Here is a 16,672-nt window from a genome sequence, read left to right as displayed (position 1 = left end):
GGTGACAGCCTCTGGCCCCCCGTGCCGGGGCCGCCGGCCGTCGGTCCTGTCCGCCCTCACCGCCCCGGTGGCTTCCCGGTGTGTTTCGCAGTGTCAGTGTCCTGGTGGGAGCTCCCAAAGCCAACACTACGCAGCCAGACATCGTGGAAGGAGGAGCGGTGTACTACTGCGCCTGGCCCGCAGCCCAGTGCAGGCAGATACCCTTCGATAACACCAGTAAGTAAATCGGCTGGTCCCGTCACGCAGCGTGATGTGTGTTGCTTTGCTGTGCTCAGGTCCCCGTTCGGCACAAGTTTCTTCCACGCTCGCTTTAGTTGTGTCACTTCGAGTCTCTGCGATTCGCTGGAGAAACCACGCTCCTGGGAGTCTGTGTGTGTTCCAGGGAAAAGTTTAATGGTCCCCAGGGAAATAACAGCAGTGTGACCTCCAGAATCTGTGTGTAGTTCATCTTAATGCTTTAACGAAAGGTGTTTGTGGCAAACTTCTCATTTTGAAAATACTTTCTTTTCTTCTTTTTGGAGTGCTTAGAAGGCAAGACCCCAAAACCCGTGTCTCACACACTTACTTTGAGTCCTGGAAATCACAAGATTCCTAGTTCTTGCTGTTCAGATGAATGAAGTGTCTCATGTGGCATGCTTATTTGACTATTTTCAGAAAGCAAGAATTTTATTTCAGAATATTGGATGCTAGATGCAAACTGATTTAGACACAGCGTGGATAGATTATATCAATTTCCAAAATCACAAGACAGATGTTCCTTATTTAATTAGAGGGAACACACGTTTTAAACAATCCAGGCTATGTTTTCTGTTGTCTCTTTATAGGTCTTGAAAATAATTTAAACCTAGTGTTTGCAGTGACTTCAAAACGGATTCCTTTATTTAGGCAGACTGACAGTTCAATCGTTAAGCAAAAGTTATTCTTTAGGTTGTATTTAATCTTAACATTTGTGGTTTATTGAAATGTGAACACAATGCAATTCAGTTTTTGTCTCAGAGCACAAATTAGAAGAGTTTACTTAAATGTTGCAAATAAGCAGTCCAGTTCTTTACCCCTTCCAGCTCTAGCCACCCACACATCCTTTGCTATGTTAGCATCTAGGAACGCTACTTGGGATCACTCTCCCATCATGCTGTGCATTCTTCAAAACAGAGTAAGAGGCAGGTCTCTACTTGGCCATGTAATAGTACGTACAACATATGGTTATATATAAATGTGAACATACAGAGAGAGTATGCATACAATATTTTTATTGCAACATGCCCTGAGTGTACATCTTTAAAATAAAACCAGTTTAGGACATATTCTTGTACTTCCATATTACAATTAGATCGTTCATATAACAGAAGTGGAATATATTATCTATACAAATTACTTTCAGGTTTGAATAGAAAACTCACAGGCCAAATGAAAATTCCTTCACATTTTGAAGGGACACTTTGAAAAATGCATGAAAACCCAGTGATGAAACCTAGAAGGGCATCTGGCTTTCCTGTGGGAAACTCCACAGAAGTTGACTAGACAGACTCAGGGCAACTCCATACTCTTGGCAGAGTTGTCCTTTTGCACAGAAACCATGTTTCGAATAAAGGCACAAACACAGGCTGATGAGTGTATCAACAAAGCTTTGGACTGTATCACACAACTCTTCAGCTGGGAATCTCCAAATTTTGGTTCTTTCAGTCTTCCTGAGAGAGTTGTTTGTGTCCTGTGGGTAGATGCTTGACCTGTCGACAGCTGAAATTAAGCTAGAGGGAGCCTGTTGCATGGATATAAATGCACTGTACTTGGAGGAGGGACTGCAGTATGGGCAGGTTTAGCGGTATTATCATTAGCTGTCTAATTCTGGTACCAAGGACCGTAAAGGTGTCATTTCGTGCAGTTCAGCAATGAGTGTCCCTCATAGACGAGGACTTCAAGAAAGTTTGCATAGCTTGTACCAACACCCATTCTTTGTTGCCAGCAACATAAAGGCCATTTCCAGTACACCTTAGATGACACTGCTGAAGTCTAGATGTGTATTTCGTGTCAAGTTTTTTCCTATCCAGAATATGCTACTTACAGGAGCAAGTTTTTCGTTGTTTCCACTGTTCCCCCAAGCAGAGCAGTTCACGTGAGCTCTAGCCTGGATGACACTATTTCGAATAGTCTGTTACACACAGTTCCTTTTGGAGCATTTGGCCGTTGAATGCCTAGTGGGACGTAGGTAGTCCTTTGTAAATATGAGGGTTATTTTCAGTTCCTAGCTCTTTTACAGGCACCTTGTATTCACTATGTTTTCTCCCTACAGCATCGCTCAGAAATGCTGCTAGTCCCATTTTTTTTATATATTCCTATATTTATATTTATTCTGATAAACAGAAAAAAGTCAGTTTGGGTTGTCGAAGATCATACAGGGATGATACCCATATATAACTGACTCAGGATTTTTCTTCTTCCACCGGTGCTTTAACCACAAGATTATCCTTTCTCCCAAACCAAAAACACCCAGTAATTGTTAGAAGACCGGAAATTCATCTCTATCAGCTTTAATTTTAAAGATTAATGCTTCATGCCACATAAGAGATTTTTTTTTAAGTCTTGGAAAGCTTTGGGCATGTTTTCTGAATCAGAACACAAAACTACAGAGGCTGCTTCAGAACTGGAAGATTTCATTTTGATGCATTTTTATACAAAGCTTCCTTTTTAAGTACTTTTTTTTTTTACTCTTAACCAAGTAATGTCAGTGCTTTCAGTTAGATTCACTAAGCACAATAGAACAAAGAAAACTGCTAAATAACTGAAAGTATTTTTAATTAAGATTTATAAAAGGGAGAGTATAATGTAATACTTAAAAGGCAGCATGACCCAACAAATAGATAAAGAATTTACTAAATCAGTATTTTTCAGCCACAAGAGTTCAATGAAGGACTTCTAAACTCTAAAGAAAAGCAGATTTGCATATAGTGTATCCCAAGTTAGAAATGTGAAAATGCTGCAGGTCACCAAAACTGCTCAATTACCACTATAACATAAAAATGCAAGGGATCAACAAATGCAAGTGGTTGAAACCCAGTGACTTAAATTACGTATGAGAATGAGGGCTCACATCATTCATTTCTGAGGGCTGGGTGCACAAATGAAGCTCAGGTACACTACATTCAGTGCAAGTTATGTTCTACTGTTGTGGAGGGAACATACAGTGCACTTGGATGTTGTTTGGACTTTTTACTGCCACAAATAAGCATGTAAGTGAGCACCTAATTGTAACTAGAGATTATTCCAGTGTTTCCACAAGAACAGTAGACCTAATTTCACGAAGGGTTCCTTTGTTTGCAAATGCCATGATGTTATTTGTATTAACACTATTAATATCTTGGTCCTACTAAATGAAAACAGTGAGGGCATTGATGAGTATTCTGTGATGGCTTCAGTCAACAATCTGGACACTTTTAGGTATCATGGTGTTACAGGTGTGGAGTTGCTTTGTACTAATTTATAATTATCCTGTGGTTTACAGATATTGAGATGTTTAATGAATGAATAGATGTGCCTTGTTATGGGTCTGTAAACGATAACAAACTAAAAAGGAACAAAATCTCCACAAGCATTTAAGGCTTGTTAAGAGGCAGTGATGAACACAAACATGCTTATGAGTCAGGGAAGGGAAGGAAGGAAAAAAGAATGTGTTGAGTTTGTGAAGTATATATTGCCTTAGATAGAGGGGGCACTTGTTCAGAAGGTGATTTGAGGAAACGCAGTAAGTGACAGACACCTTAGCGAAGAATGTTGGCTTGCTGTAAAGGCTGTTTTGTTGAAGAGTTTTGTTTTTTTCCCTGTGAATAATATCCCTCTATTTTAAAAGTACCTGAAGTTTTAGTTTAAAGAAAGTTATTCTGTATCTTAAATGCCATAGAGTACTGAAGGGAGAATACAAGTACTAAAGCTAACTGTACCTGACATCCTGACTCTGGTGTAAGAGAAACGTGGTGTTCTGCAGTGGGTCAGACACTGCAAGGGCTGCACCCAGAAACACTGGCAAATGACACTTGGCACTAAACTCTTTTTGTGTCATGTAAGCTTGAAATGACAAAACACAAATCCTATGGTTTGTGAAGTTCTCTTGCTCCATTTTTCTCAGAAACTAAGATCACATAGAGGAGTAGAAATTGCATTGATTACTAATGTAAACCCAATAGGAACACTCAAGTATTCACTCACTTCCCAGCGAAAGACATGAAAATTCCTTCAAAAAATGTGTCACTACTTCTGTGTACCATGTTCTAAGCTGTCAAACACAGACTGGGGTCTTTGCTACTAGCATTGGTACTCAAAATGCAGACTTCTCCTGAAATAATCTCTGTGGCACTGTGCATAAGTTAGGATACTTAAGCTTATCTGAGTGCTGTGAACAGCTTCATAACCTGTGTTAATGTGGAAGTGTGTGTGGGCTGAACTACTCTGCTGAGAAGATGGCTTAGTTAAGAGTTAATAGAGGTGCAGGAGTGTCTGCAGCCTATTCCTAAAAGTCGTACCACTGAACTGAAATTGCAGGCAGTTCTTCCAGATTGTCACTAATTTCTCAGGTCACCTATCTCTGTTTTCTGTAGTAGCTAATCCAGAGATTTCCAAAGTAATGAAGTGATTTACTTGCAAACTAACATCAACACTTAATCCTATTGATGAAATACTGTTCCTGATAAGGGACAGGGGGGCAGAAGAGGGAGGGTGGATGAAATTTTGACATGCTGTAGGATTTGGGTCCATCTGTCCATAGGCAAGTCATGTAACCGGACATTCCCATATGGATTCGCCAGTGATATGGCCTCCGGCCAAGAAGGGGCTTTAGCAGGAACTCTCCATGTTTCCTGCTGTATCAACAGCACCGACTCTGCAGTCCCATGTTTGCGGTTCTTTAAAGCTCCCTAAATCTGGGTACCAGGGCCACGAGTCTGGGAAGAAGCTGAAAGTGCTGCCCTTGAGAGCACAACTGGTGCTTTAGCTGGCTCCATGGCAGCAGGGAGCTGTGATGGAAGGGCTTTTAGTATCCCCTTGCTCCAGGAGATGTGGACTGAAGGACAGGGGCTCCTCTCCCTTGTTTCCCTGCTGTAAAGCTGTCCTGTTGCACTGCAGTGTAAGGCTGTGATACTCTTTGAAACTCAATGAAAGGACAGGGGAACAAGCGTTGGCATTATATTAAAGAGCGGTGATCTGTTTTTCCTCTCTTACCTACACAAAGCTAACGTCTCCTTTTCAGTTTCTCCATTATGAGCCGAGGTTTACAATGACTATTTCTACTTTGGAATTGAGGTAGAATTACTAAATCCTTGTTTAAGCTGGGTGCTTTTCCGTTCAGCTGCCAGGAGAGGTAGCAGGAGAGCAATATGAAGAAAGCTTTCTACCCGCTTGATTCACTGGGAATTTCTGAACTGCTCAGAGCACCTTGCAGCCAGAAGAAACTTAAATGCTCCTTGAAGTACACTATTGCATTTGAAATCTGGTAAAAAGCTAACAGTTTATATTTCAGAAACTCACTATAATGGTAATTTTTAATTGTAATACTTAGCAGTCTGCAAAAAGTTCTTGTGTTTTAAATTAGCTCCTAAAGGCAGAATTTTAGATACCACTTCCCCTAAGTTTCCAGACCTCACTGGGGTGTTGTTTTTGCTATCAGTTAACTTTACCATTTTTAATAAAATAGGTTATATTTTTCTAAACTAGCTGGAGAAAATTTGAACAGCCTCTGAAGAGGAACAGGGGGATGTAGATCAGTTCTGGCCAAACGTGCAGTTGATAAAAACCGTGAGCTGATCTGGCAAGCGGTTGAGCTGATTGTAACAGAACCCAGGTACGGTATAAGGAAAGGATGTATTGTGGGACTCCAGGGATTTCGTTACATGAAAAAATCATTAGCTGTAAAGACGGTAAGATTCTAGGGAAAACTTAGAATCCTGTTATAAACCTGAATTTGCATCTCAAGAGAAAGTGCTGAGGGAGAACTTTGTTGTAATTTTAGATGTTGACGCATTTCAGTCCACTATGCCAGTAAGACCTTATCTACAGCCTCATGGTTTGCTTGTAGCATTCTGATTTATAATAGACCCTCGTTGGTTTCTTTTCTAAGTCTCAGCCTTATCTAAAGAAGGAAAAAAAAACCCGCTTAGCTATGTTAGTTCAAGCCCTGAGGTCTTAATTTGGTTTTGATCAGATTGTACTTAGAGAAAAAATCCAATTGGGTTTGATAATTCTTTTTTTTCTTGATTCATGGAATGAAAGTCCAAATAAAGCTCTCTAGATACGATCTATTAAATTAAAATAACTCTCATGAATACCATCTAAGGCACAATAAAGCAACAGAAATTAAATAGATGTTTGGAGAATCAGATTTATCTAAAAATAGAAGCAACTCTTCCCATCATGCGAGAGGTTTGTATGTCCTTACTGTTTATGGAGTCGGTTTTTTTTCCCCAGCATTAATGTTGAAGGCAATTGCTTGGCCTGGTTCCCTCGATAACAGTCTTTAGTTTTACATTTACATGTCTCCCTGTTGAGGATCTAATATAAATGACCCTGTGAATGTTACTGACTTACCTTTGCTAAGTTATGGGTGGTATGATGGGAACCTTTCATGGTAGTGATACAAAAAATGTCACTCTGCTGTGGTGATAGGGTTGGCTTCTTCCTTCACTTCTAGAATATGGGACCCTGTATGCCAGTACGAATCCTTCCCTGTCCCTTCCCTCCTGTGAGACAGGACCCTAATGGTGCAGCAGGGTTTATTTCAAAGTTAAATTAGGTTGCTCAGAGCCTTCAGTAGCAAAGTTCTGAAATGAGCCAAGGATGGAGACACCACAGCCTATCTAGAGAATCTGGTCCAGTGCTTAATCACCCTCACTGTGAATAGTACTTTTTTGTATCTAATCAGAAATGCCCTTGCTTTTACTTGTGTCTTTTACCTGTTTTCCTGTTGCTGCATATCTCAAATGAGAGTTTGGCTCTCTTTTCTCTCTACCTACTGAACACAGGATGAAGTGCAAATAGATCCTCCTTTGCTTCTCTTCCTTGGGCCAAGCACCTGCAAGTCTTGTACATGTGTCTCAAAACTGTACATAGCATTCAAGGTGGTGTCTCCATGTGAAAGGAATATTAACTTTCCTTGACCTGTAACTATTTATATAAATATAACTGTTTGTTGTTTTTATATATTTGTATTCCCATTTTATATAAATATGGATAGGTTGAGGTTATTCACTTCTACTCTGTGTATGTATAATTATGCATAAATATATGAAATATATATTACATTTTATATTATTTATATTTATTTATATCTATGGATGTGCATAGATACATGCACACACATGTATATCAAAACAGGTATTTAAAAGCGATTTCCTATCCTGGATGTAGTGTGAGTAGGTACAGATTAGAGGGCAAAGTGTAACCGAGCTGGCTGCAGATGCCTGGTTAATGGCCTTCTGCATTTAGCCAGTACGTACAGGCAAACACACACAAGAGCAAGTAAAGATAATACTTTTCAAAGTTCCTGAAGAGTGAGAACTTACCTGAAAGAGTTGCAGGTGTATTATTACATAGCCACATTTGTTGCTTTCATTAGAAGCATTGCTTTCCTGTGTTAAGTTTGATTAAAATATTTGTATTTGCTTTTGTTCATTTGAGTATTTTCAAATTATAGCAGATACTGTATTTTTTACTTCTGGTTTTCAGGAGTTGAATGAATCACAGTGAGCCGCTTATCTGTGCTTGCAAATACATCTGTTTCTTATGCAGATCCTGGTTACTACAACAAAGAAGCATTTGTAAGAGTAATGTTTGATTCGTGCTTGTTAAACAATTTTTAATGTGCTCACTCAGTGACTGAGAGGACACCAATCACTGTAGAAAGCGCCGCATTTAGTCTAATGTGTGCAAATAGTGGATTTGCATTAACACTTGCTCCAGGTTCAGGCTTTAATTCCTAAAAATAAATCTGCATTGTTGCTCTTACATAAGTTTGCTTTTTACCATCTGAATTCAAATTTTTCTACTTGTCCAGCTATTGCTTTGGCAATTTAAGGGGCCTTTTTCCCTTTGGTAGCCCTTAGGTACCTGAAGTCTGAAAGACTGGGTGCAAGGAGCACTGATTTTGGGAATCTTGTTTCACCACCTCCAGAGTTCAATCCAGCTGAAGCTGTGTGATGGGGCAGTACCAATGTATAGGAGTCTTGGCTCCTGCAGCAGAAAAGGAGATGCTTTTGGGTTGCTGAAATGCAGTTTAAGGATGTCCTTGCACCTAAATGTATACTTATACATCGCTCTGCTTTTTCATATTCCTGGTTGTCTGAGCCTTAGTCTGCAACAGGGTCCTAGGCAGTACAATTGAGAGTGACTCCAGGGCTGAGTTTCAAGCCAAATTTGCGAGTCATGCAGACTGTGGACCATCTGGAACAGCTCCTGGGCTGGCTCTGAAGCGATCCAGCTGGTACTCAGGCACTCCCTGGCCCGCTCCGTGGACAGGCTCAGGCGATGTGTGCCCAGCCCAGCTGCTGCCGTGTGTTCTAGCTATCCTTGCACTAGTGTCACGTATCGTGATACAAGATAGCCTGGACTCCTTCCTAAAAGGGGCCAGGCATTCTCTTCCAGAAGAGATGACGTTTAAATGCAACCTGAATTCAGGCCAAGATTTGCAGCTCACAGAAATACAGCTAAGCCTGTGAATAAAGTACAGTATAGACATAGCCTGTGGGCCTCAGATCCCCATAAATAACATAAGGAGAGATATTTCCCTGTCATATAAGGGTGTTGTCAGGATACAGACATGTTATTTTTTGAAACACTTACATAACATGGTTTTGAGGGATGTGCCAAAGACAGAAATAAAAACTTTTTTTTAACTGGATTGGGATTTGTCTGAGTAAATGAATAGTTTTTTCCCCATGTCTAGTCTAAGCTGGTCATCCGTGACTATCTACAGCATATATATATTAAAAAGAAGGTACTTTTAGGCCATTATTCTACTGACCTTCTTAGATGTTTGCTTGAGGGGAACAACTCTGCCCTAGATCCTCTCCTCAGTTGTAAATGGACATTTACAGTGGCTTCATTCAGAGCCTTCTTGTCTAATTGAATACAGAGCACAGTAATGACAGTCCACATGTACTCAAACAGGTTAACTGTGTACAAAGCTTCATTTTGAGAAAGTTACAGGGGAAGCAGTAGCTGGTTCAGAGCAATCTGAAATACTGATTGCTTATTATACACAAAAAACTAAACTGTATTTTAAGGCACAACTTAGAAACAGGGAATATGGCTCCATATCTCCAGCAAGGATCTTGAAGAACAGTTATTAGAGAATTTCTGTCAATCAAAAGAGATTTATCTAGGGAAAAAAACTATATTGTTACTTCATTATTTTCATTATTTTATAATGAAATTCCCATGCCACATGATGAAGGATTCATACTACACCATATGCCACTAAGCAGAGTGGGTATATGTTCATGGTTTTTGTAGATTTACTGATAAATTCAGCTATGCTTTTTATAAATCCTGCAAATGGTTGGCCTAGTTTTAAAACCTAACTTATTTTCAAATTTTAGTATACTTTACCAGTAGACAAGTATGCTGTTTTGATTGAAAATGTAAGCTTTTTTTAGGTTAGAATACTGGTCATGAGTATCCTCGGAGCCAGGATAGCATTGGCTGCTGTAAGCTGACCATGGCTGATTTTCAAGCTTCAGAAGCTTTGTTTCTATCAAGACCTCATCTGTGGACATTGATCATGTTCAGATCTGCTGGATCATTAAAAAAAGAAAAAAGAAACCTTTAAAGTTTGAAAGGGTCTGACTTCAGTGGGAAAAATAGTCAAACGCGGTGTTGCCAACAACTGGGTAGAAGCTGGCAGCTCCTACAATGCAGTGTGTCAAAGTCTCTGTCTCCCACACCCTTGAAGTTTAGGCCTGACTTAAATAAGATGTATTTTTAAAATGAGTATTTTTAGAATTATTTTAAATTATTCTTCCTGAATTTTTAAGATCTAAATGTACCTGAAATTAATCTCTCATCTCTCTAAGCATGGCTTTCCATACTGGCTCCTGTAACTGGTGCAGCACAGAAACAGATATTTGTATGGAGGAAGACTTTTTTCTCAGAGACTTTCAAAATTTTGCAGATTTATTCTCATTCAACTTTTCTTCATGTTTATTAGAAGAATACAGAGCTAGAGCTCCCTTTTTCTCCAAATACAATGCATTTTTCTTTCTAATTCAGTTTATAACTGTAACTTTTATGAGGTTACCATGAGCTGAGGTAACTGGTGATCCAACATCCTAGATAAACATTCAAGTGTCTCCTTTATTCCTGTCAGGCAAATACCAGGAAGTGTTGGCTATTTAAAGGTGACAATTATACCAGCTGCATTTTTCTTCATTTTTTAAAAAATATATGTAAATCTATACAATATAATCTGACATTACCTTTTTTTCTGCATTCCAAAGTAGACAGTATATGGTTTTATTTTTACTTAGACTGAATAAAAAGGATTGATTCTTGTGAAATCCCTCCTGATAGGAACCAGAAACAAACATAACAAACATAAGGGAATGCAGATACAAGAGGGAAGGAGTAATGCCCTGCTTATGTATAAATGGAGAAGTTCATTAGGAATGACTGGTAAGGGAAGAGCATAGCTCAGGAACATATGGGAAATCAGTTTACTTCAGAGAACTGGGGGTGAAAGGAAGGGATGTCTGCTTTTTATTAAAACCTGAAATGCATTATAATTGGCCTGAGTCTCTGCCCAGATGGCTTCTCTTATGCTGACATCTGCAAGAGTGTATATAAAGAAACATTAAGAAGCTGTCTCTTGTGACAGTGTGTACACATGTAATTCGGTTAAAAATGAAGTCCTTTGCTATCTGTAGTGTTGGTCTTTGAATAAGCACACTGAGAATGTAATTTGTTTGACAAAAACTAATTATGGAACAGGCTTTTTACATGGAAAGTTTCTACCACTTGTGAGAAAGCTTTTCAGGGCTTTTCACCTATTTTTGTTGATTCTTCTTAATTCTTCATCATAAATTCCAGGTAAACTTGTTTGTTTGTTTGTTTTCAGTTGAAGGGAGGGAAACACAGGGTTGTTTTTTCCATTCCTTTGTATTGTTTTCAGGAAAATTAAGTGTAATTATTTTGAATTTTCACATGTGAATTTAAGCTGTTTTCCACTGACAAGTAAAAATACTAGAATGTCCATTTCCTATTAAGATGGTATGACGATGACAGTGGGTGCAATGTAATATATCCGTTGGTCTGTTCACTTGTATCTGTAATTCACAGAGTAATACTTTTTAAAATAAGCTGTTAACATACTGCTTCTTTCTTTGTCAGACAACAGGAAAATTAAAGTCAATGGCACCAGGGAACCTATTGAGTTTAAGACAAATCAGTGGTTTGGGGCAACAGTCAAAGCTCATAAAGAAAAAGTTGTGGTGAGTCTTATGCATTTGGTTTTCATTTGGAGGTAATGTTTATTTTTCTCAAATGTATATCTTTAATACCTCTCTATGTATAGGTCAGGGAAACAACTCTTATGATTATGCATGACTTATAAAACAGATGATGTACATATGACTCAGAAAATGAAAACAGTTTATAAAATCAGGTTGAACTGATCAAGTGAAGATGATCCCACTGCCACATGAAAGTAGCAGAATGCCATCTTGTTACGGAAGTGAATGATGATTTTTTTAAATAGATAAAGGACATATTTTAGAGATACACAGTAACTGATAGCTATATGCTATAAAATGTTTTATATTATGAAGCTTCATTTGGAATTCTGCTAAATGCAGAATGTAGTGGAAGCCAAGAACCTGTGCTGAAGCTCAGTTATTAAGAGAAAGCACTGAGCTCTTTTGTCACATTTCCATTGCTTTAAACATCTATGGCATAGTCATGATAAAACAGCTACAAAAAAAATAATGATAAAAAAGCTCCAAATCAAGACTGGTGTCAAAATGCAGTGTCTGTTTTCCAGTTTCACTGAACGTTTTGCCTGTGTTGATAGAGGACCCCAGCAGAGGGCAATTACTTTTATTGCTTAGTAAAGTAGTGGTGATCCTGCTTATACACAGACATTTTATGTTTACAGTTTAAGCACTAAGGTTTACATTGAAAATGTCACTGAAATAACTGTGATAAGAATAATTAGTTTAGTCATTATTTGTATTAGTTTTTATAATTGCAAAGCAATAATTTCTCTCTTGGGATTTGCTTAAAACTTCCAATTATTACTTAAGAAGCAGTTACAGAGGAAGAAGTATCTAAAGGAAATGTTTTCCCTCATATAGTATGCCTTGTGGTTAACCTAAGGAAGGATTTTGACATGAAACAGGTGATGAATAAAACATCACCCTATTCTGTTACCAGAGCTAAGTAAATGTAAAAATTCTTTAAAAAATCTAAAAATAGCTGAAGATTTTTCATTCTGTGTACTCTACTAAGCAACAGTTCACAAACTGAAATAGTTCTTTACCACCATTTGCTAAATCTTAATCAGGTGAGCAGAAAACCTCATCACTGACTGATATGTTGTGTCTGTACTGACCAAACTTTATTTTGCTTCTGATTACTTTTCCCAGACTTCCTGAAAGAGAGATATAGTCAGCACTTTTCAGGCAAAAATTTGAACAGCAAAGCTAGAAAACTTTATCTTTTAAGCTTTGTAGACTGAAAGAAGTGCCATCAGGCTGTCAGAAACCTTTTCTAACTACAAATGTGATAGTAAACTGCATTTGGTCAACGTTTATGATTACAGAGTTTTTGTATCTCACAGAGGAAAAGGTTGTAGGGAGAGGTAGTGTCTTCCCCCTCCCCCCCCGCCAGCCAATTGAAGAGTTCTAGGGCATAGGAACCCCTGAAGAATGACTTGTATACCTGACAGCTTATCTCTTCTATTTTTCCAACTATCTGAATTACTTTCAAAAAAGATAATGTCTCTACACAATTTGTATCTTTTATCCTTACGCTGTCATGTTTGTAACACCACTACTGTAACACAGAAATTATTTCACTAGCAAAACTTACTTAGCAAAAACCTGTTCACTCAGAGACTGCTGAGTGCATTAGAACTGTATCATCTCTCCAAAGATGATCACAGAATCTTAGGAGTTGGAAGGAACCTCGAAAGATCATCCAGTCCAACCCCCCTGCCAGAGCAGGATCACCTAAAGTAGGTAACACAGGAATGCGTCCAGGCAAGTTTTGAATGTCTCCAGAGAAGGAGACTCCACAACCTCTCTGGGCAGCCTGTACAACCTCTCTGGGCAATCCGTTGATGATTGTGATAGACAATATGACACAACACCCTGATAAATCTTCTGCTAAGTAGAGCAGAATCATAGCAGCTCTGCTGTGTTATCTTAAGACATATCAGGACAGAAGTAGGGAATGTCTTCAGCAACATGGACGTGATCTACATCTTAAACCATGGGATCAAGTCCTGTGCAATGAGCAAACATATAACTTGTGAAGCAGACTTAGAGGGTATTTGTAACATATGCTTAAATATGACTTGTAGTCCCTGGCAGATTTCATTTGGTAAGGGCTGTAAGTGAAAGATCAAACTAGGCTTTTCAGGTTATAATGAAATTATAAGAAGCAGTGGTCCTGCATTTTATTATGTCAGTACATTATGATGATTGCTGTATAAATGATACATTACCAGAGAGAATTCTTGTACACTGTTTATTAAAAAATACATATGCCAGATGTGTGAGTGTGTCAACGGTATATGTGACACCATTTCTGTTTTGATAGGCTTGTGCTCCCTTATATCATTGGAGAACCCTTAAAGATAGCCCTGAGAAGGACCCCGTTGGCACCTGCTATGTAGCAATTCAGAACTTCAGTGCTTATGCTGAATATTCACCTTGTCGCAATAGTAAGTAGTAATAGGAACAATCCTGTGTTGGAAGAATTGATATCGTATTCAATGTTTTCATCCTTTCAGTCTTTACACAGTCTTGGTTGAACGAAGATTACTATATGACATTATTGCATTGGATGAGACTTTAAAGAAAAATCAACATTTAATTATATGCCTGCAATTGGATGCTTTATTGTATAATTGAAAGAGAAAAAATTAAGTAAATTAAGCTTATACAGTTACAGTGATGAGATATAATTGGTTCAATTTAAATGGCTTTAAAATGCAACAAACAGATCTAGATAAGAACCAGACAGCATTTTAAACCAATTACTCATGCTTATGTCAAGTATAAATCTCTCATCACAGGATCACCATCTGAAGCCCAGACTCTGCACAGAAACACACAAGCCTGTATCACCATTCATACCAATATGCCCCACAATAGCTCATTTATGAAGGACTTCCAGCATGGAAGAAAGCCATGCACATTAACACTGCCATTCCTCATTCTTCTCTGTATTGTTCTGAGGATGTGATAGCTATCTCTGGGCATTACTTGTTGGGGAATAGCGAAAAACAGTGCACATCTATTTAGAACCAAGTTCAGTTACCTAGAAGTCTGCATAAAATGCCATACACTGGGTTAAATCGGTTGTTCATCTTGTTCAGCATCCTTTGTCTAAATGTTTATGATGATTATTAATACTCTAATTACCTCAGTGCTTCAAATTATTAAAATAAATATGAAGTATCCAGTGACTTTACTGAGCTTTGAACTGGGCTGGGTATACAGCAGTTTCTGCACTGAGATCAGAGAATTGTTCTTTCAGTTAACTTTTCTAATGTGTGAAAGAGCAAATATGATGGACTTACCTATCCCTTACCTACCTATCTTCTGTCCCAGGGGAAACCCTCACAGCAAAGCTACGATGTTCAATTTAGCTGAGATGGGTAGCTGTTTCAAGTTGTATGTGCTTGGCAATAACACAAGTCTGAATATAATTCTATGTCACAGTACCCCATGTACAGAAACCCCGCTCTTGCAGCTAGCAGTCTTGCCATGTGTACATGGGCTAATTTCAAAACACACTTTTTAACTGTTCCTCTACTGCAAACTGTGCTCCTGCCTTCAAGTTTCTAGTGGGTTATTTTGACAAGAAAGTAACAAGCATTTTGCAGAAAAAGTAGACACTCCACATAATTAAAAGGATAACCAGGATGTTGTCTGAACAGTTAACAGTCTGACCCATCCACTATGTCAACATTTTTTGAGAATGCCTTAGTAAACACTTATTTTTGTGTTTATGGCAGAGCAGACTCTGGTGACCATTCTAGGATTTTTTGTTAAGTTTTTTACTTTGGTATCTCCAGCCAAATTCAAACTGAATCCTTGGTAGTCGTTGCAGGGGTCCTTCCTTGGCAGTGAGAGGAGACAGTCCCTGGTAACTGGTCCTATTTTTCAAAATCTTCATGAGGGGGCTGCATGTTCAGGGTACTACAGAAGGTCTTGATTTGCTCTGACTCTTCTAAAGAATAATGCACATCTTTTCACGTATCGGGTAGTTTTGCATTTACATCCTTACAGCTCCAGGGGTGTGTAAGCTGTCTTCCACATGCACTGTGAAATCAATAAAATGCTTCTACCTTCATGATTGCAGGCAATGCAGATCCCGAAGGACAAGGCTTTTGTCAAGCAGGTTTCAGCTTAGATTTTTACAAGGTGAGGTTCTGCTTCTGAAATACTTTGACGAAATGTAATTCTGATATAGCCCCAGTGTTCAAGCACTGTCTCAGTGATCAAGAGTTTATCTCCAGACTGTTTTCTTGTGGAGTTGAAAGAGGGAGTGCTTAAGTGAAATAGGTAGTTGTTCTTACATGTCAAGAGGGTCAATAAATAATATTGTGTGCCAAAGAATACACTTTGCAACTATTGTTATTATCACTGTTATTACCATTATTACAGCACCAGGACCCCACATAACTTTCATCATTGCCATTGTTTTCAGTGTTCTGGACCAACATTGTTATTCATATTATTAATAGCTGAGGAATAAAGACCTCATTGTAGGCAGACAAAAGTGTATTTCTCTATAAAGCATTACTGTTGCTTCATTGAATGTGAAGGTCCTCTTTTATGTTGACTTTGCTTTGTTACAAATAAGTGACAATTTTTAGAATGCTATGTTAGTGCTATAAAAATTATGGCTTTCATTCAAGTGAAGGTGCATAGGGTGATCCTAACTTTATTCATCTGTGGATTTTCCTGCACAGCCGTGCACATACATCTTTTCCTTGAATTGGGCTATTCTTCTTTGTCATGGTTCTGATATTATTTTGGTCATTTACATTGCTTTTCCCATGCATGCTTAGTTTTGTTGTGTTCGTTTGTTGTGTAATTTTATTCAATTCTGCTTTTTGTAGAATGGAGACCTGATAGTAGGCGGGCCTGGTAGTTTTTATTGGCAAGGTATGTTCATCTGGCTGGTTAACTTGAGCTAAGAAGTGAAGCAGAAAGTATTGTGTAAAATGTTGTTCTAGATTTCCATTGTTTTCCCATTTTAAGGTAACCAGTCTCTGGTCTCATTTTCAACAAATATAAACCAGAAGAATTGCTTAACAAGCAACTGATCATAAAAATAAGTCAGGGAAGATTCATGGTGTGGGTTGTATAGGAAGTGAAACAAATATAACTGTTTTTATATTAGCATTTTAACATATTTGTCATCTAATTAATAAGCTGTCTTTTTCTTTAGAAATACTGCAATT

The 16,672-nt window shown here is 38.4% G+C and overlaps 1 protein-coding gene across 1 annotated transcript in view; it reads left to right on the top strand.

Annotated features, from left to right (window-relative positions):
• Positions 1 to 91: 91 nt before the first annotated feature.
• Positions 92 to 16,672, top strand: part of ITGA8 (integrin, alpha 8) — a gene marked incomplete at its 5' end in the record, with an annotated part of 104,283 nt that continues 87,702 nt past the window's right edge. The window contains 5 exons of the mRNA XM_010192522.1: positions 92 to 216; positions 11,365 to 11,465; positions 13,795 to 13,918; positions 15,565 to 15,626; positions 16,328 to 16,373. Of these exons, the coding sequence (XP_010190824.1) occupies positions 92 to 216; positions 11,365 to 11,465; positions 13,795 to 13,918; positions 15,565 to 15,626; positions 16,328 to 16,373 (458 nt within the window). The remainder of the gene's footprint in view (positions 217 to 11,364; positions 11,466 to 13,794; positions 13,919 to 15,564; positions 15,627 to 16,327; positions 16,374 to 16,672) is intronic.

Source organism: Mesitornis unicolor, unplaced genomic scaffold, assembly GCF_000695765.1.
Source record: "Mesitornis unicolor isolate BGI_N332 unplaced genomic scaffold, ASM69576v1 scaffold29549, whole genome shotgun sequence".
In the NCBI taxonomy this organism is placed as follows: Eukaryota; Metazoa; Chordata; class Aves; order Mesitornithiformes; family Mesitornithidae; genus Mesitornis; species Mesitornis unicolor.
This window is presented reverse-complemented; position numbering and strand designations above follow the sequence as displayed.